At 37.4% G+C, this 21,515-nt stretch overlaps 1 protein-coding gene across 5 annotated transcripts in view; it reads left to right on the top strand.

The window, feature by feature from the left end:
* The window catches only part of LOC133559737 (cGMP-dependent protein kinase 1), a 274,083-nt gene extending 252,833 nt beyond the window's left edge, over nucleotides 1–21,250 (top strand). For all 5 annotated transcript variants that reach the window (XM_061911789.1, XM_061911792.1, XM_061911790.1 and 2 more), the window contains 10 exons: nucleotides 1,750–1,824; nucleotides 12,861–12,957; nucleotides 13,039–13,178; nucleotides 13,667–13,756; nucleotides 13,834–13,975; nucleotides 17,177–17,340; nucleotides 17,428–17,550; nucleotides 17,646–17,708; nucleotides 20,329–20,395; nucleotides 20,560–21,250. In XM_061911789.1, coding sequence (XP_061767773.1) covers nucleotides 1,750–1,824; nucleotides 12,861–12,957; nucleotides 13,039–13,178; nucleotides 13,667–13,756; nucleotides 13,834–13,975; nucleotides 17,177–17,340; nucleotides 17,428–17,550; nucleotides 17,646–17,708; nucleotides 20,329–20,395; nucleotides 20,560–20,658 — 1,060 coding nt within the window. In that variant the 3' untranslated portion in view covers nucleotides 20,659–21,250. The remainder of the gene's footprint in view (nucleotides 1–1,749; nucleotides 1,825–12,860; nucleotides 12,958–13,038; nucleotides 13,179–13,666; nucleotides 13,757–13,833; nucleotides 13,976–17,176; nucleotides 17,341–17,427; nucleotides 17,551–17,645; nucleotides 17,709–20,328; nucleotides 20,396–20,559) is intronic.
* Nucleotides 21,251–21,515: the final 265 nt, after the last annotated feature.

The following is a 21,515-nucleotide window of genomic DNA, read 5'->3' as shown; positions in this document are numbered from 1 at the left end:
TGGTCTTTTGGTCAAAGTTTTCAGTCAAAATCGAAAAATAGTTTATAACAATTCGGCATAGTTTGAAATTGGTTCATTGTTTTTTGGTCAAAGTTTTCAGTCAAAATCGCAAGGTAGTTCGAAATATTTTGAACACCGTTTGAAACTGGTCCATGGTCTTTTGGTCAAAGTTTTTGACAAAAACCGAAAGACATTCTGAAGTAGTTAATGCCAAATTTGTCTTGAGTCAAAATCCAAAGATGGTTGTAAATAATTCAGGCAGAATTAGAAACTGGTTCATGGTCTTTTGATCAAAGTTTTGGACGAAATACAAAAGTAGTTGGAAATAATTCAAGCAGAATTAGAAACTGTTTCATGGTCTTTTTGTCAAAGTTTTTGACAAAATCCAGAGATAGTCGGAAATAATTCAGGCATAATTAGAAACTAGTTCATGGTCTTTTGGTCAAAGTTTTTGACAAAATCCCAAAGATAGTTTGAAACAAGTCAAACCGAATGTCTTTTTAGTCAAAATCCAAAGATAGTCGGAAATAATTCAGGCAGAATTAGAAACTGGTTCATGGTCTTTTGGTCAAAGGTTTCAGTAAAAATCTAAAAATAGTCTATAATAATTAAGCATGGTTTGAAACTAGTTCATGGTCTTTTGATCAAAGTTTTGGACGAAATACAAAAGTAGTTGGAAATAATTCAAGCAGAATTAGAAACTGTTTCATGGTCTTTTTGTCAAAGTTTTTGACAAAATCCAGAGACAGTCGGAAATAATTCAGGCATATTTAGAAACTGGTTCATGGTCTTTTGGTCAAAGTTTTTGATGAAATCCCAAAGATAGTTTGAAACAAGTCAAACCGAATGTCTCTTTAGTCAAAATCCAAAGATAGTCGGAAATAATTCAGGCAGAATTAGAAACTGGTTCATGGTCTTTTGGTCAAAGGTTTCAGTAAAAATCCCAAAATAGTCTATAGTAATTAAGCATGGTTTGAAACTAGTTCATAGTCTTTTGGTCAAAGTTTTCGGTCCAAAGCAAGTCTGAACTCATTTGTTCAGTCTCAAATTCTAAGTGAAACAATCCACGTCCCATGCAGGGAAATTCAGCCTTGTAAAAGAAACGTAATGCAACATAGTAGAAATGATATGTATTACCCCTAAAACCGAATCACTTGTCCCTTATCCCTTTTGTGACATTTTCCTGAAAATCCGCCCATAACTTTGGAGTTAAGTTGCTAATCAACCAACAGACAGACCCACCTCGGGCATCCAAATCCAAGCCATCGGCGATCCAAACTTCCAAGTTATTCAGTCCAAATGCCAAATAACCTTTCTTGGGAAAGGCAGAGAAGAATTCCTCTCGAGTCAAGTCCACCTCAGTTAAGTGACGACTGATACATTTGGCACTCTTGCTATAAACAGCAAAGACGCTTCTATTCCCAAACCAACCCCAGGCGCATATTTTAAGCAAAATCCAGTCACTGCTTGTCAAATTGCAATTTGTTCTAATGTTGTTTACAGTACAACCATTCAGACGCCATTATTATTTATTCACTCCACTCCACTCTGCTCCCAGTTTTATGCCTCCTCTTCAGAGTCCAAGGCTCCAGTCATGAATATTTCATTAAAACTGGCACTGCTGGTTATGACAGCCTGGACGGAATTTTGTATTTTATTTTATTTTTTGGCATCACCCCCTTATAACAATGACCGTACAGACACAGACTTGTTGTACGTACTGTAAACACAACTTTTCTTTGATTGCAGCTCATTCAAGCATCTAATTGGAGGCCTGGAGGATGTGTCCAGCAAAGGTCACGAGGATGTTGGCGCCAAAGCCAAGTAAGACTTCATTTATACGTCTGGGCCCGTTTGCAGCGATATTGTGTCGTGCTTTGTCTACTTTATTTGCTTCGATGTGGGAAAAAAAAAGGAAATGACATTGAAGGCGAGATGGTGAAATTCTGGAAAAAAAAAACCAAGCAGATGCTGCATTAAACTTGGCCAAAAGTGCATGTTAGAGGAAGTCAAGAAGTGCACCTTGAGGGCGGCGGCGTAACAACAGATGGTAGTAAAGACTGTGAGGCAATGACCTCCCTACTCTTCGTTACCGTCGCCATGGAAACAGGAGAATATCAATACCAAAAGGCATCAGCTCTGAGTTGCAGGAACAAAGGTGCCGTTTACTCATGTACGAGAAAAGGTGAAATGTTATGTTGTCAAACTCGGTTTTATTGAGGGCCACATTGCAGTTTTGGCCGCTTGTAACATTAATAAAAGAAACATACATGCATAAGGATGATTTATTATACCTTACAATAAACATGTTGATAATAGTTCAACACCCCAACAATCAGTAATCGTGATTTCAATACTGATAACAATTATCTTAATTATTACTTTGACCATAATTGGCAGCCCTAGATCTCATAAATGAACACTATTATTATCTATATGGACAAAAAGTGCAGTTTAGTCTTATGGCCATAAAGTGCCATCTTTCAAAATTATTTTATATATATATATACAGTAGTAGTCAAAAGTTTACATACACTTGTAAAGAACATAATATCATGGCTGTTTTGAGTTTCCAATAATTCCTACAACTCTTATTTTTTTGTGATTGGAGCACATACTTGTTGGTAACAAAAAACATTCATGAAGTTTACCAAACAGCTCAGTTTCTGTTACATCTGACATCACATGGACAAAGATAAGACCTTCTGGAGGAACGTTTTGTGGTCAGATGAAACAAAAATGGAGCTTTTTGGCCACAATACCCAGCAATATGTTTGGAGGAGAAAAGGTGAGGCCTTCAATCCCAGGAACACCAAACCTACCGTCAAGCATGGTGGTGGTAGTATTATGCTCTGGGATTGTTTTGCTGCCAATGGAACTGCTGCTTTACAGAGAGTAGATGGGACAGTGAGAAAGGAGGATCCGTCCATCCATTCATCTTCTTCCGCTTATCCGAGGTGGGGTCGCGGGGGCAGCAGCCTAAGCAGGGAAGCCCAGACTTCCCTCTCCCCAGCCACTTCGTCCAGCTCTTCCTGGGGGATCCCGAGGTGTTCCCAGGCCAGCCGGGAGACATAGTCTTCCCAACGTGTCCTGGGTCTTCCCCATGGCCTCCTACCGGTTGGAAGTGCATCCTAACCAGATGCCCGAACCACCTCATCTGGCTCCTCTCAATGTGGAGGAGCAGTGGCTTTACTTTGAGTTCCTCCCGGATGGCAGAGCTTCTCACCCTATCTCTAAGGGAGAGACCCACCACCCGGCGGAGGAAACTCATTTGGGCCGCTTGTACCCGTGATCTTATCCTTTCAGTCATAACCCAAAGCTCATGACCATAGGTGAGGATGGGAACGTAGATCGACCGGTAAATTGAGAGCTTTGCCTTCCGGCTCAGCTCCTTCTTCACCACAACGGATCGATACAGCGTCCGCATTACTGAAGACGCCGCACCGATCCGCCTGTCGATCTCACCATCCACTCTTCCCTCACTCGTGAACAAGACTCTGAGGTACTTGAACTCCTCCACTTGGGGCAGGGTCTCCTCCCCAACCCGGAGATAGCACTCCACCCTTTTCCTAGCGAGATCCATGGACTAGGACTTGGAGGTGCTGATTCCCATCCCAGTCGCTTCACACTCGGCTGCGAACCGATCCAGTGAGAGCTGAAGATCCTGGCCAGATGAAGCCATCAGGACCACATCATCTGCAAAAAGCAGAGACCTAATCCTGCAGCCACCAAACCAGATCCCCTCAACGCCTTGACTGCGCCTCAAAGTTCCGTCCAAAAAACAAGGATTACCTCCAAATTCTTCAGGACAAGCTAAAGTCATCAGCCCGGAGGTTGGGTCTTGGGCTCAGTTGGGTGTTCCAACAGGACAATGACCCCAAACACACCTCAAAAGTGGTAAAGGAATGGCTAAATCTGGCTAGAATGAATGTTTTTGAATAACCTACCCAAAGTCCTGACTAAAACGTGTGGACAATGCTGAAGAAACAAGTCCATGTCAGAAAACCAACACATTTAGCTGAACTGCACCAATTTTGTCAAGAGGAGTGGTCAAAAATTCCAGCAGAAGCTTGTGGATGGCTACCAAAAGCACCTTATTGCAGGTAAACTTGCCAAGGGACATGTAAGCAAATATTAACATTGCTGTACGTATACTTTTGACCCAGCACATTTGCTCACATCTTCAGTAGATCCATAATAAATTCATAAAAGAACCAAACTTCACAAATGTTCTTTGTGTATGATGATATAATATCTGTAGCATTATTAGATGGATACAGTTGAAAAGATATTTAACTGCTTGCAGCACATGTCTTTTTTCTGTCAAAATAGAAAATCAAAGAAAGATAAAGTATATATTATTTCCAAGCTTTCAGGGGCCATTGGAGATGACGTGCAGGGCCAGATGTTTGACACCTAAAAGTAACTAGAGTATGTTTTGAAAGGCAGATTCAATGTGTCCCATTCAGCAATCATTTCCTATCGTTTCCTCTTGTCTTTCTTCCTAAGTGATTTCCTAAAAGGAGTCCATTCAAATTCATGACGTGTTCTTAAACGGCCCAATTGATCCCACCTGCTGTTCTTAAGTTGCTGAAGGCCAAATAGTTAGCGCGTCCGTGTCTATCATCTTTTGCCCTTATTTCCCCAATATATGTAAACAGCCTTAATTCCCCTTAGAAGGGCACAATTCCGGCGTTTAAGAAACGGGGGACTGCTGAAGTAGCCTAAAGCATTCGAATACATATTCGTCACTTCGGGCAAATAGGTCTACATGTTGGTGAAATATGTGAGATCTGCGGCTGAAGATTAAAATATATGAATAACTGCATGCAGAACATGTCTTTTTCCGTCTAAATAGAAAAAGAAAGAAAGATAAAGTTGATGCACATTATTTCCAAGCTTCAACGGGCCAGATTTGGCTCCCAGGGCCTTGAGTTTGACACCTGTGTTTTACACAGTTCTGCTAATAGAAGATCTTCCCTGCAGTGCCATTTTTATCCCGACCATAAAGCAGCTATATGTGAATTTCTCTTACTTACCGGAAGTCCCCGCCCAGTAAAATCCTGACTCGGCATCCCCATGGCGATGGAAACTATATCTCCATTTGTTCACGGCGCGATGTTGTTGTTTTGTACCACAACAGTAACTACAGTAACTACTCAGTTGGCGGGTCTTTCCTTCAAAGTCTACCATCCTGCTGCAATTGTTGTCTCTCTCTGCAGGACTCCCTGCTACTAGAAATAACACAATGCACACTTTCTTGTCACGGAGTCTGTTTTTTTAAATTATTTTATTTATGACTCTTTTGCACAACGCTATATCTCAAAAAGTGTTTTCTTTCTCCCACTTGATGGAGGCTCTATGACTATTCATCTTATTCTATTTAACAGTCATAAAAGTGTACAGTCTGGCAGTCATATCATCAACATTAATGTACCGGAAATGCTCTTAATTTGGTGGATCCCAAACCTTCTCTTTACCAAGTATAACCTCAGAAAATGTTTGGCTTTGACCAATACGAAAATACAGTAGCGTAGTAGGCCTAAGTATTCATTAAAACAAAGCAGAGGTTTTATTTTACAAGTATATTTAATATTTTTGGGCCACTGTAACATTATACCTAGTCGTAAAGTTACAGTACAAATGTAAGTTTAAGAAAGGGGGGACTGCTGAGGTTGGCTTAAGCGTTCAAATAAATATTTGTCACTTCAGGCAGATAGGTCTACATGGTGGTGAAATAAGCATTCCGTCCCCAGGGCACGATCTGTAAAGTTACAGTGGCCCAGAATATTAAAATATTAATATTAATTGAACAGTTACACTGTGTTTGAATATTTAAGTGATTCTTTGGCGTACCACGAGACGGAGCAAACGTACCAAATCACTGCTTTGATTATTTAGCATAGTAATAATTGAAGACAAAAACTCATATTAAATAACAACTTTGTGTTTTAACTATGTAGTCGTCACTGGTTTGTTGGTGTTAACTAAGGGACAAGCTGTAGAAAATGGACGGATGGATGGTTCCGGCATGACCTGTGAAAAAATAATTTCCACAAAGTAGGAATTTTTTGATACATGGATTCTTTTCATGTTTTTCAGCATTACGAGAGCCCTCTAAAAATAAAATAACATGTTTTTGTTCAAGTTTTAGCCAAAATCCAAAAATGGTCTGAAAATAATTCAGGCAGAATTAGAAACTGGTCCATGGTTATTGGTCAAAGCTGTTAGTCAAATTCTCTAGTAAGTCTGAACTAATTTTGGACAAAGTTTGAAACTGGTCTGTGGTCTTTTGGTCAAAGTTTTGCTCAAAATAAAATAAAATCCTTCCAGGCAGGCACAAGACATTGAAACAACGTTGATTATACGTATCTGTCCTTTAAAACTGACTTTGACACAACATTCCAAAAAGAGTTTTTCAAAATTGAGACAATGTTGATGTCTAACGTTGGATCCATGTTGTTGGTTTGGAAATGACCGAATTTCAACGTCAAATCAACGTCAGAACCCAACATTGATTAAACGTCGTCAAAAAGCATGTTGTTGCAACCTTATGTTTGTGTTGTTGAATATTGGTTGAGAAATGACCACATTTCAATGTCAAATCAACATCACAACCTGACATTGATTGAAACGTCGTCAAAAAGCATGTTGTTGCAACCTTGTGGTTGTGTTGTTGAATATTGGTTGAGAAATGACCACATTTCAATGTCAAATCAACATCACAACCTGACATTGATTGAAACGTCGTCAAAAAGCATGTTGTTGCAACTTTATGTTTGTGTTGTAGAATACAGTTCGGGAAATGACCAAAATTCAAGAGTCAAATCAAAGTCAAATAACCCAATGTTGATTGAAACGTCGTCACAAAGCATGTTGGTTCAACGTTGTTTTTGTGTTGTAGACCCCGTAAGGGACAAGCGGTAGAAAATGGATGGATGGGTGGATATTTTCCTTGCACTTTTTTATGCAAACCCCCATGGACCCCGAGGCTATAAATAAAACCACTGCCTGGAAAGGAAAACGTAGCACTTTTTGTTGAAAAATAATAATAACGCCAATGCTCTTTGATTCTGCTTTGGTAGGAAACTCTGAGCTTGATAATAAAGTTTAACTGGTGCAATTAAACCCCTTTTTTTTTCAATCAAGTTGTCATTTAATCCCTTTGTTATTAATATAGCTCCTTCTATCGGTCATGTTTGGGTCCTTTCTCAGGGGAATAATGCATGAACCATAAAGGTAAAATTCCTGGCTTGTACAGAATTGGAACGCCGAAACAAAGACGCACAAGTTAAGCACAATAGTGCGGCGTTCTTCTCCCGGCCCCGCCCCCTAAACTCCCGGGGATTGCGTCATTTCTCCAGTATGACTTCATCGACCCGCTACAGTTTTATCACCCGCTGATGCAGCGTCCCAGCGCAGAGGAACACTTACAACCCAGCACCGCCGTCATTAGTGAGTTCTGTTCTATCTGCAGGTGCATTTCTAGGCAACAGCTGGCCATTTAAAGACCGTTTTGAACCTACAAACACACATCCAGGACACATAGTCTCACAGCCTTTAAGCTGACTTAAAGGCCGGGATGTCTTCAGCATGATGGATGCAGAACACGTCCATGTCAAGGTCATATGTTTCATCTACTTAACCTCTAAAGCAGGGGTGTCAAACCTACAACCCCAGGGCCGGATCAGGCCCGCGAAAAGGTTTTATCCGGCCCGCGATTGAATTTGCCAAGTATAAAAATGTACCTGAAATGTTTGAATGAAAGAAACTGTTGTTCTAAATGTCTCCACTGGATGTCGCAATAGCGAATCTTTGTATCTAAGTAAATGATGTTACATACGTACAAATAAACCACATGATGTTAGTACATCAGTACAGGAAAATGATCAAACTACATAAATAACATCCTGTAATTGGATTTTGATCGAATTGTCTTTATCTTCATAGATTGAAAATGAACACCAATGAGTTGACTGATGAACATTATCACAAAAACTCGTAAAAAGTCGATAAAAGTCGTAATTTTACTCAACGCAAGTCAAAATTTCACAACAAAAGCTGAAAATGTGTGCAATATTTTGATAAAAGTTGGATTTTGACGCAATAACTTTCGCAGTTTAACAATAAAAGCTTAACTTTTTGGCAAGTTTATGAAAAGAGTCGTAATTTTACTCGACAAAAGTCACAATTTTATAGGAAAACTTCAAAATGTTGGAACTATTATAATAATCATCGAAATTTGACAAAAAAAAAATGCAATATTGCGATAAAAGTTGGAATTTAACTCAAAACCTGTCGTAGTTTAACAATAAAAGCTTAACATTTTGGCAAGTTTATGAAAAGAGTCGTAATTTTACTCGACAAAAGTCACAATTTTATAAGAAAACTTCAAAATGTTGGAACTATTATAATAATCATCGAAATTTGACTAAAAAAAAATGCAATATCGTGATAAAAGTTGGAATTTAACTCAAAAACTGTCGTAGTTTAACAATAAAAGCTTAACATTTTGGCAAGTTTATGAAAAGAGTTGTAATTTTACTCGACAAAAGTCACAATTTTATAGGAAAACTTCAAAATGTTGGAACTATTATAATAATCATCGAAATTTTGATTGGCAAAATTGAGTCACAATGTGACTAAAAAAAAAATGCAATATTGTGACAAAAGTTGGAATTTAACTCAATAACTGTCGCAGTTTAACAATAAAAGCTTAACATTTTGGCAAGTTTATGAAAAGAGTCGTAATTTTACTCGACTAAAGTCACAATTTTATAGGAAAACTTCAAAATATTGGAACTATTATAATCATCGAAATTTTGATTGGCAAAATTAAGTCACAATTTGACTCAAAAAAAAATGCAATATTGTGATAAAAGTCAGGATTTTATAAGACAAATGTTGCCATTTTGCAATAAAAAGTAATAACTTTACATAAAGTAATCTTTGGAGAAAATATTGCAATATAACAGGAACAGAAAGAATATGACATTATCACATAATAATAAATAACGACTGATAAAGCTAAAATACTATTAACCGCAACAGGTAATTATTTAAAAAATCAAGAACATTACGATTTGTACAATTTCAGAATGTGCTTGTTCTATTTTTAAACAAAGAAAACAATCTGAAGTTGTCTTTATTTTTAAGTTATCGTGCCCTGATTTTACCAATCTGGCCCACTTGGGAGTAGATTTTTCTCCATGTGGCCCCTGAGCTAAAGTGAGTTTGACACCCCTGCTCTTAAGGCTTAGTGGCCACATGCGTGGACAGCACATTTTAGCTCTTATTTCCAAAATGATGTACACTACTGAATTGGGGTCTTATGGCCACTTATGTGGACACTTACACTGTCATCTGGTGGTGTCAGAAGAGTATAACATACAATGGAATTTGGGGGGGGGGGGGCGTAGTGTAAAAATAAAAATGAGCATGTCACTAAACATGAGGTACACGTTTGTGTACATATGGACTAAGTACATCATATCAAAAAATGATTCTTAGTTTTTTATTCTAATTAAGCTCCAGTTAGCCCAAATAGCAAAGAGAAATAATAAAAAAGCATGTAAAAAATAGCTCGGGTCTTAAGAGGTTAAGGTAGATATATTGCTCTAGTCCATTGGTGTCACACCCAAAGCCCGGGAGGCCAGGTCACATCATTTAAAGTGGCCCATCACACCATTCAAGGTGGCATACCACGGCATTTATCATTTAAAGGCACCCGTCACATGATTTAAAGTGGCCTTCCCTGTCATTGAAAATTAAAATGTATAGCATGTTTACCTAGCCATGGATAGCAGCAGTATTCTAGTGGTCATACCTATTTTACACATATTAGCCACACCGGACTATAAGCCGCAGATATATACCAATGCAAAATATTTCATAAATGTTTATTTACATATCTTAAGTGTTTCCAAACGGTGTTTGTCGCAAGGCAGTAAAACGGCGGATCAAACAAAACAGAAGTCATCGTATCTCGCCATGGATAGCAGCGTTTTTTTAGTAGTAATAAATACTTTTCCACATATTAGCCGCAGATATATAACGATGCAAGAGATTTCGTGAATGTTTATGTACATACCTTAACTGTTTCCAAACGGTTTCTGTCACAGGGTAGTAAAACGGGTGATTAAACAAAACAGAGGTCATCTTCACGGACCCGCTAGCAGGAATTGATTGACGTGGACCCCGACTTAAACAAGTTGAAAAACTTATTGGGGTGTTACCATTTAGTGGTCAATTGTACGGAATATGTACTGTACTGTGTAATCTACTAATACAAGTTTCAATCAATCAATCAATCAAGGAAACTAGCTCTCCAATCAGCTGAACAGACCCAATAACGCCCTGATGACGTAATATTGTGAGAGTCCAGTCCATAGTGGATCTAACATAATAGTGAGAGTCCAGTCCATAGTGGATCTAACATAATAGTGTGAGAATCCAGTCCATAGTGGATCTAACATAATAGTGAGAGTCCAGTCCATAGTCGGGCCAGCAGGAGACCATCCCGAGTGGAGACAGGTCAGCAGCGCAGAGATGTCCCCAACCGAGGCACAGGCTTGGTTGGAGACACCCTCCTCTTCCCTCCACAAGGGAGGGGGGGACATAGGAGAATAGAAAGAAACGGCAGATCAACTGGTCTAAAAAGGGAGTCTATTTAAAGGCTAGAGTATCTAAATGAGTTTTAAGATGAGACTTAAATGCTTCTACTGAGGTGGCATCTCTAACTGTTACCAGGAGTGCATTCCAGAGTACTGGAACCCCAATAGAAAACGCTCTATAGCCCGCAGACTTTTGTTGGGCTTTGTGAATCAATAATAAATCGGAATTCTTTGAAGGCAGACTTCTTGCCGGGACATATGGTACAATACAATCAGCAAGATAGGATGGAGCTAGACCGTGTAGTATTTTACAGGTAAGTAGTAAAACCTTAAAGTCACATCTTAAGTGCACAGGAAGCCAGTGCTGGCGTAATATGATCCAACTTTAGTGGACATCCTGTATAAAAAGATAAGAATGCACTTTTTAAACCAAGCCTTAGTTTGAGATGCGTTGATGGGCTTCCAGACGTCTCCTGTTCTCAGCTGGGAGATGTTGGCTCCATGGCACGGAGGGACTTGGGTCAACTTTGAAGACAAATCTTTCAGCTTTAATGGACTTCCTACGGCGTTTTCTCACATGACAATGCTGCCCTCTGCTGGCCAAATAGAAGACGACTCCCAATCGGACGTCAATGGTTTGGCTTGAACAACTAAATATCTGACACTTAATAATGGAAGAGAGGAATGAGGACTATTCAACGAAATGTTTCCAGACTTCACTCTTTACCTTTAATCTTTTTGTATATACTATTTATGAAGGTGTCCGTCTTATTTACCTCACCAAAATGGGTCAGGTAGTCATTTAAATGAACACACAGGCGGCATGGGCTGGTCAAAGATCCTCTATAAGACTGGAGTGTACTGCTCTTTTTGAGGACTCAATGCAAAATAAAGTCAAAAATAAAGTCAAAGATCCTTTATAGGATGCCCTTTGCGAAGAGTCATGCAAAAAAAAAGTTAAAAAAATAAAGTCAAGATCCTTTATAGGATGAGTCTTCTGCCCTTTTTGATGAGTCATGCAAAAAAAAGTAAAAAAAAATGAAGTCAAAGATCCTTTATAGGATGAGTCTTCTGCCCTTTTTGATGAGTCATGCAAAAAAAAGTAAAAAAAAATGAAGTCAAAGATCCTTTATAGGATGAGTCTTCTGCCCTTTTTGATGAGTCATGCAAAAAAAAATAAAGTCAAAGATACTCTATAGGATGGGAGTGCTCTGCTCTTTTTGAGGACTAACTGTGAAATAAAGTAAACAATAAAGTCAAAGATCTTCCATAGGACGGGAGTGTTCTGCTCTTTTTGAAGACTAACTGCGAAATAAAGTAAAAAATAAATAAAGTCAAAGATCCTCTATAGGACGAGAGTGTTCTGCTCTTTTTGAGGACTAACTGCAAAAAGAGGTTAAAAACTAAGTCAAAGATCCTCTATAGGACGGGAGTGTTCCTCTCTTTTTGAGAACTCACTCCAAAATAAAACTAAAAATAAAAAAAGTTAAAGATCCTCTATAGGAAGGGATAGTTCTGCTCTTTTTGAGGACACACTGCAAAAAAAGGTAAAAAATAAAGTCAAAGATCATCCATAGGAGGGGAGTGTTCTGCTCTTTTTGAGGACTAACTGCAAAAAAAGGTAAAAAATAAAGTCAAAGATCATCCATAGGAGGGGAGTGTTCTGCTCTTTTTGAGGACTAACTGTGAAAAAAAAGTGAAAAATAAAGTCAAAGATCCTCACAGGACTCATAGGGGAAAAAATGTCTATTTTTATATTTTTGGTCCAATATGTGTCTTTCAATGTTCTGAGTTGTCCAGTCCTGAGTTGTGCAAATATCACGAGTAAATAAATCTTCACCAGACCGTAACCTCACAGAAAGTACAAGACCGGCTGATACCGGACTCCTTTCCCCCTTTATCTCCATAAAAGCTGTCCCATGTGACCCACGGCGAGGTGCGCTAAGCCCGCTGATCCGCGTCCCGATCTGATGAAACTGGATGGGGATCAAACAATAACGTGCGAGGATGAGGGCTCGCGTGGAAACAATCTGGTCTTTAAGAGCGTCCTAGCACAGATGTCCTTGTCCTCTGCCGTCCACTAATAGGGGGCAAGCTGAGGACGCCTTGCCAGGGGCAGGTGTTCTGCATCCTTGAGGACACCCTTGACGGATTACAAGTAATCCTGGGAGATGAAAAACCACATGAAGTCCGTGAGCAAAATTATGTTGATCTCATCTCCTTTCTCTGTGCTCCCACCAACCTCAGGTATGAAGCCGAGAACGCCTTCTTCTTCAACCTCAACCTGGCGGACTTCAACATCATCGACACTCTGGGGGTGGGCGGATTCGGACGCGTGGAGCTGGTAAGTACGCCCGTGCTCGTCAGTCGCATAAACATTTTTTTTTTTTAAAAAGCCGACTGACCGCCTTGCCCCGGTCTTCAGGTGCAGCTTAAGAGCGACGAGAACAAAACCTTCGCCATGAAGATCCTGAAGAAGCGGCACATCGTGGACACCCGGCAGCAGGAACACATCCGCTCGGAGAAGCTCATCATGCAGGAGGCCCACTCGGACTTCATCGTCAGGTATTTTGTCTTGTTGCCCACAAACATGGGGCTCGAACACACACGAGCCAAGTTGATCCACTAAGGTCATGAGCAGAGGACTGCGTCTCTGACTTTGGCAGAAAATATGGCACATCTTTCTAAAGAAAAGACTTGCACACGCTTAATAAACACACATCCACTCTTTTAGTTCCAGCTGAGTAAAAAAGACAGTCTATTCAGTCCCAGATGCTAAGTTGAATGGTAGAATCAGCGCTACTTTAATCAGTTGTGAACATCCTCAGGATTGATTGGACTCACTCAGATCAGCTGTTCTGGAACCCAACACTTAGACTTTGGGTTTAGACTCAGAGTTTGTTGAACTTCCTACCCGGAATAATCCCCAGGTTTTTAGCTGTGTTAGAGAACACAAGCTGGGTCTTAAGTCCATCAAGTCATTGCAAACATGGTATTGGGACCTGGGACCTGGGACCTGGGACCTGGGACCTCACCCCATGTCTTGTTTGCAGACTGTACAGAACCTTCAAGGACAGCAAGTACCTTTACATGCTGATGGAAGCCTGCCTGGGAGGAGAGCTGTGGACCATCCTTCGAGACCGGTACGCTCTCAAGGTGCTCCGTACAGTTCAATTATCCAACGGAAAATAAAAAGTTACGTGTCTTAACATGTTTACAGAGGCTCTTTTGAGGACTCGACCACCAGGTTTTATACCGGCTGTGTAGTGGAGGCCTTCGCCTACCTGCATTCCAAAGGCATCATCTACAGAGACCTCAAACCTGAGAACCTTATACTGGATCACAGGGGCTATGCCAAACTGGTAAGACCTCATCTTGGGTGTGTTTCTCATCAGGGCTGGGCGTGGCCATCTAGATTTCAAAGCCATTATTGCTATCGGATTGATACCAGCGCGATAAGATCGATACTCTTCCCTCTTCTACTGACTACCGACTTGACTGTAGTTAGATTCTACACTTAAAAATCATCTATTTATAAATCTGCCCAAAAACTTTGGCGTGCTCCACAGCCCACAGTTTTTATCTGATCAGAACCGTATGAGTATCAAAACAAATGGCTCGACTGGAATTGGTAAACTCCAAAAAATAGAAAATAATACCTAGAGTTTCCCAAATTTTTACTATTGAAAATGAATGGGCCATTCTTCGAAATTGCACAATTCCCACATTTCTCAACCTATTGGAACCTTTCCACCATCCACACACTCCACTCACCTTGGAAAATCGAACTACCATTTTTCACTTTCAAAAAAATTCTAGGAATTTGCAGAATTCCCGGTTTTCTGGGTCATTTTTACCATTGAAAATGAATGGGCCATTTTTCGAACCTGCACAATTCCCACATTTCTCAACCGATTGGAACCATTTCACCATCCACACATTCCACTCACCTTGGACCATCAAACTACCATTTTCCACTTTCAAAAAAATTCCAGGTTTTCGGGTTCATTTTTACCATTGAAAATGAATAGGCCGTTGTACAAAATTACACAATTCCCACATTTCTCAACCAATTCGAACCGCTCCACTATCCACACACTCCACTCACCTTGAAACATCAAACTACCATTTTCAAATTTCAAAAAAATTCCAGGACTTTGCAGAATTCCAGGTTTTCCGGGTCATTTTTACCATTAAATATGAATGGGCCATTTATCGAACTTGCACAATTCCCACATTTCTCCACCTATTGGAACCTTTCCACCATCCACACACTCCACTCACCTTGGAAAATCGAACCACCATTTTTCACTTTCAAAAAAATTCTAGGAATTTGCAGAATTCCCGGTTTTCTGGGTCATTTTTACCATTGAAAATGAATGAGCCATTTTTCGAACCTGCACAATTCCCACATTCTGAACCAATTCGAACCGCTCCACCGTCCACACATTCCACTCACCTTGGACCATTTTCCACTTTCAAAAAAATTCCAGGTTTTCGGGTTCATTTTTACCATTGAAAATGAATAGGCCGTTGTACAAAATTACACAATTCCCACATTTCTCAACCGATTGGAACCGTTCCACCATCCACACACTCCACTCAACTTGGACAATCAAACTGCGATTTTCCAACTAAAAAAAAAAATCTAGGAATTCCAGGTTTTCCAAAGCCCTATTTTGACCTTTTCCTGGAAAGTTTTCACAGTCGATATTTTTCAACCGTTTTTTAACCACTCCGCCTTCAAAACATTCCTCTTAGTTGGGACAACAAAAAATATATATTTTTTTCATTCAAATTCCTGCTTTTCCTGAATTACCAGGAATTCTGAAATATTCAAATTGTTTCTTGGTCAACATTTTCAACTTTATCAAAAATGTACAACCCCGACCCATTCATATCATCTCGGACACATGTAGTCTTATCTACATTTTACAAAATTCACGGTTTTCCCGAAATTCCCAAACTTCTAGGAAATTCCTATTCAAATGAATGGAAGTATTCATAGTTCTACAATGACATACATTCTCAAAATTACACGCCATTATTTTTGACCTGAATTGAACATTTCAACCATCCACCAACACACTTCTGTCCACAAATCGAACACAAAACATGTTTTCCCTTTTCCCAAATTCCCATTTTTACCAGAATTTCCAGGGTGAAATATACAATCTACTGCATATCCTACTTTTCTCTTCCGATTCGGAACCGTTCCGACATCCACACACTCCAGGTTCCGAAAATTTCCTGATTACCCGTAATTACCAGGAATTTCCCCTCATTGCAAACGCATGAGCAATATACAAATCTCTTCATATTCCACATTTTATTTGTGTTGTTTTGTTTACATTTTAATATTTATATTTTTGATACATTGTTTGCTTTTCTGTTATTTCATAATTGTGAATTTTGTCAAACAATTGTGTGTAGTAATATGTAAAAAGGTAAGCATTTTTTTCTTTACACTATTACTTTTGTTTAGATATTTGTATTTACTTACGAGATCAAATAAAATATTTTTTTCTTTTGTTCTCAAAATTATTTACCTAGAGGCAATTATTCGACAATGATGATGTTTCAAGTCAAAAGTATCTTTTTTAAAATAAATTGCACAATTTTGACACATTTTGAGAAAAAAATAAATAGGTAAAATAAATAATGAGTGAAAAAAATATATTTTGTCAACTTCAGAAAAAAATCCATGAGGAAAAAAAACACATGATTATAAAAACAAATTTGGAATATATTTTGGGGGGTGTCAATAAACAAAAATATCAAATTTATAGTTAATTTTTACAATTATTTTAATCATTTTGATAACTTTGGGGGAAAAAAACTCCCATGTTGATGTTATACTTACTCTTACTCGTACAATATTGTATTTGCCTTTGGATTAGTATTTTTTTCCATGTTATTTGTTTTTATTGTAGTTTATTTTGTTTTGGGGGTTTTTTCACCACATTTTTTGTGTCACTTTTTATTTAGGTGTTTTTTTCTCTCTGTTTTTTTTGTTAGTTTTCATTGTTCCGTACAGTTCTATGATCCACTGTTTATTTTTTTCAAAGTGCTCTACGGATAAAGTTGGATTGGAAAAAAAAATTAAAAAGTGAAATAAAGATAAAAAACACAAACAAAAAATGTATAAATAAAATGTATAAAACACATTATATTTTACGATTTTTTTTCAATTAAAATGTTTAGGTCAAAATGAAATAACACTGAATTGTAGAAAATCAATCAATCAACCAATCAATCAACGTTTATTAATATAGCCCTAAATCACAAGTGTCTCAAAGGGCTGCACAAGCCACAAACACATCCCTGTCTCAGATCCCTCATATGGGCAAGGAAAAACTCACAACCCAGTGGGATGTCAATAAAAAAATAAAATAAATAAAATAGATTAAAAAAAATAAAATTAAAATTAAAAAAATAACATGCTTAGGTCAAAATGAAATATCAAAAAATTGTACAAAAAATACAAATGAAAAATAAAGGTTAAATATAATAATAAAATAATAAGAATCTTAGTCTGACCTGAATGTCTTTGTTCCCTTCAGGTGGACTTTGGTTTCGCCAAGAAGATTGGTTTTGGCAAGAAAACGTGGACTTTCTGTGGCACTCCTGAGTACGTAGCGCCAGAGATCATCCTGAACAAAGGCCACGACATCTCTGCAGACTACTGGTCGCTGGGAATCCTCATGTTCGAGCTCCTAACTGGCAGGTACAAACATCGCCCGCGTCATGCTCCGTTCTTCATGCAATGTTCCACGTCTGCTTTCATCGTGCTAACTTCTTGTCCATGACGCAGCCCTCCCTTCTCTGGCCCCGATCCAATGAAGACCTACAACATCATCCTGAGAGGCATCGACATGATCGAGTTCCCAAAGAAAATTACCAAAAATGCTGCCAACCTAATCAAAAAGCTATGCAGGTGATTTTTATTAAAACAAATATATATTTTTTTGTCTTTTTAACTCTGAATTTATCTCACTGGTCCGACAGCTCACTAATTAAATGTGTTTGCAGGGATAATCCTTCTGAACGACTGGGGAACTTGAAAAATGGTGTCAAAGACATCCAAAAGCACAAGTAAGCATCAATCGGTATTCTCGTAATTATAGGAAATGAAAAAAATTTAAATAAAGAAAAAAATATGTACAGCTTTGAAAAAAGGTGGTAGAAAAACACATTTAGAAAAAAATACATTTTATTTTATTTTTTACAAAATTTAGAAAAATAAAGAAATTCAAAAAAATTAAAAAATGTTATTTAAACAGTGTACAAATATATACAACAACATTTAATATACAGTTTGCAAATAAATAAATTTGATCAATTTAATGAACAAAAATGAGGAATAAATTGTCAGGTTCAAACACCGAACTATTTATTTATTACACAAGACAAGAAGCAAGGAGTCACGCAGAGACAGAGTTCAATTCAGCTCAATGAAGAGAAACGTTTGATGCTGCACACTCAGTTACAGTCTCCCACCACGCTCTGAGGCACTCCTTTATTAATTCAGGAGTTCCCTAGTTAACATCACTGAGGCCGTCTCTAAAAGGAGTGGTCACACACACACACATCACGCAAAACAGCTCCAGTACGCACAATACGTGACGGAATGTGCTTGTGATTGCCTTTTCTCTGCTTCGTCTGCTTGCTGTCTTCTTATCTTCGTTGAGGTACTTGAAGTCCTTAGGTGTTAGCGGAATAAGACAAAGAAAACATCTGCGGCGAGGCCCCCCCTCATATGCTGTGGAAGATAACAAGTTTTGTTCCCTCACACGGAGCAGAAAAGAGAACAATAGATAGTAACTATAGCAACGGCCTTTAAGCATAAGAGTTGTGTGATAATTTATATATAATTTTTCCAACATAAATACATTCGCTTGCTGAAAAAAAAAACAATTTTGATAAAATTTAAAAAACATAAATAACACAAAATAAGAAAATACAAAAATGATGATTTTGATAAATATAGTTTTTTTTCAATACATTTATAATTGAAAGTATACAATCTACAAATAAATACATGCAATTTGGAAATAATATTGGATTAGAAAATAAATACTTTTCCTTAACTTTGAGAAGAATCAATCAATCAATCAATGTTGACTTATATAGCCCTAAATCACTAGTGTCTCAAAGGGCTGCACAAACCATATAACAAACCACAAATATATATTAAATAAATATATATTTTTTATACAATTTAAAAAACATAAATAATATGAAATAAGAAAATACAAAAATTATAATTTTGATAAATATTGTTTTTTTTCAATACAAAAATAAATGAATGTATACAGTACACAAATAAATACATACAATTTGAAAATAATATTGGATTATAAAATGAATAATTTTCCTCAACTTTGAAAAGAAAAACATATATATTATTTTGATACAATTAAAAAAAAAACATAAATAATACAAAATACGAAAAAACAAAAATGATCACTTTGATACATGTTGTTTTTTTTTCCAAATACAAAAATACATGAATGTTTGTAGTATACAAATAAATACATAACATTTGAAAATAATTTTGGATTACAAAATGAAAAGTTTTCTTTAACTTTGACAAAAATAAAAAATATATATATTTTTGATAAAAGTTAGAAAACATAAATTATACAAAATAAGAAAATACCAAAATTATAATTTTGATAAGTATTTGTTTTAATATAAAAATAAATGAATGTGTACAGTATACAATTTGAAAATAAAATTGGATTAGAAACTGAATATTTTTAAGAAAAAAAATAGATATAATTTTGATATAAAAAACATAATACAAAATAAGAAAATAAAATTATAATTTTGATAAATATTGTTTTTTTTTTCAAATACAAAAATACATGAATGTTTCTAGTATACAAATAAATACATACAATTTGAAAATAAAATTGGATTAGAAAATGAATAATTTTCCTCAACTTTGAGAAGAAAAACATATATATATATCATTCTGATACAATTAAAAAAAACATAAATAATACAAAATACGAAAATACAAAAATTATAATTTTGATGAATATATATATTTTTTAATACATAAATACACAAATGTTTGTAGTATACAAATAAATACATAACATTTGAAAATAATATCGGATTACAAAATAAAAAGTTTTCTTTAACTTTGAGAAGAATAAAATAAGTTAAACAAGAAATACTTTCCATTTGAACACCAATGTGGAAATATATATAATTTCGACACAATTTTGAAAACACAAACAAGAAAAAAATAGAACACAAAGCAAACAATGTAAGTTAAAATAAATAAAGGCAATTATAATTTTGTTTCTATCAAATAACTTTTGGGGGAAATGACACAAAGAAAAACAAGTTTGAAAAAGAAAAGCCAGACTGGAAAATAAAATAAGTTGATCATTTTTTAAATAAACAAAAATAAAGAGAAAATGTTTATGGTTAAATGTTACAGAAAACAAAATGAAGAAAAAAAAACAATCTGAAAAGACATTTTCAGATTACATGGCAGGAATATTAAAGGAAAATTCAAAAAGTTGATATAAAGAAAAGAAAATAAACTTTTATTTCTGGAAAAAAAATTATTTTGACAACTTTTGGCTACAACTTTTAACACAGAAAATATTTTTTGAAAATGGAAATACTTGTAAATGAGAATGAAATTGACATGAAAGCTTTTTAAAGCAAGACAAATGTTTTCTTTCCCGTGTAGGTGGTTTGAGGGCTTTAACTGGGAGGGGCTAAAGAAGGGGACACTCACGCCTCCTATCATCCCCAATGTAAGTATGACATCCATCCATTTTCTACCGCGTGTCCCTTCAGGGTCGTGGAGCCGATCTCAGCTGCATTCAGGCGGAAGGCGGGGTACACCCTGGACATAATTCAAGCTGAATCATGTCCATCATTGACTTCATTGGTATTTATTGTGTTGTTTACTTGTCAGGTGACGTCGGCGGTGGACACCAGTAACTTCGACAGCTTCCCGGAGGACAACGAGGACCCGCCCCCCGACGACAACTCCGGCTGGGACGTGGACTTCTGAAGTCGGACGCGGGGGAAACTCTCTCATTCCAGGCTTTTTTTTGGACGCCGCGTCGGAAGCCAACGCGGAGACGACACGCAGGCCGAGATTTAGCGTGCGGATGACACGCCCCTATTGGGTCACCGATAAATGACACGCCCTTATTGGGTCACCGATAAATGCCTTTATTTCACTGTGGCTCCTCCCCCTCACCCCCCCCCCCCCCCCCCCCCGATCAAGCATTTATTGCGGGACGGCTGTAGCACATCTTCAAGTCTTGTCTTACGCTCGGCTCAAAGGACGTGCAGGGATACACACACACACACACACACACACACACACACACACACACACACACACACACACACACACACACACACACACACACTTACACGCACGCAGATAAAAAAAACATCCCGTGCGGATGTTTCCTCTTTGCAACTTTTCTTACGTTTTAGGAGTGTAAAAATGTGAATTGTGTTGTGGTTGTCATGTTCTGGCTTCCTAGGCTCGCTCAACAAGTGCTCTCGACTAAGCTGAATGTCGCCTGCTGTCGCAAACATTCTCTACTTGCTGGAATAGTTAGCATTTCAAAATAAAAGCACAAACTCAAGTGCCCTGTTTAGATAGTAAACACACAGCTCACTCATAAGTGTTGCAATGTTTATCCTTAAATATTTTATTGTTATCATTATTATCATTAGTTGTATTATTATTACTATTATTATTGATATTAAATTTAAGGCTGCATTCACACTTGCAATGTTCGCTTCGGTTCAAACTGGCCGCTTTTGCTTTTATTATCATTATTATTATTATTACCCATCCATCCATTTCTACCGCTTATTCCCTTTAGGGTCACGGGAGGCGCAGGTGCC

This window comes from Nerophis ophidion, linkage group LG09 (genome assembly GCF_033978795.1).
Source record: "Nerophis ophidion isolate RoL-2023_Sa linkage group LG09, RoL_Noph_v1.0, whole genome shotgun sequence".
NCBI classification, from domain to species: domain Eukaryota; kingdom Metazoa; phylum Chordata; class Actinopteri; order Syngnathiformes; family Syngnathidae; genus Nerophis; species Nerophis ophidion.
Note: the sequence above shows the minus strand (reverse complement) of the source record. Positions and strands in the feature narration are given on the sequence as shown.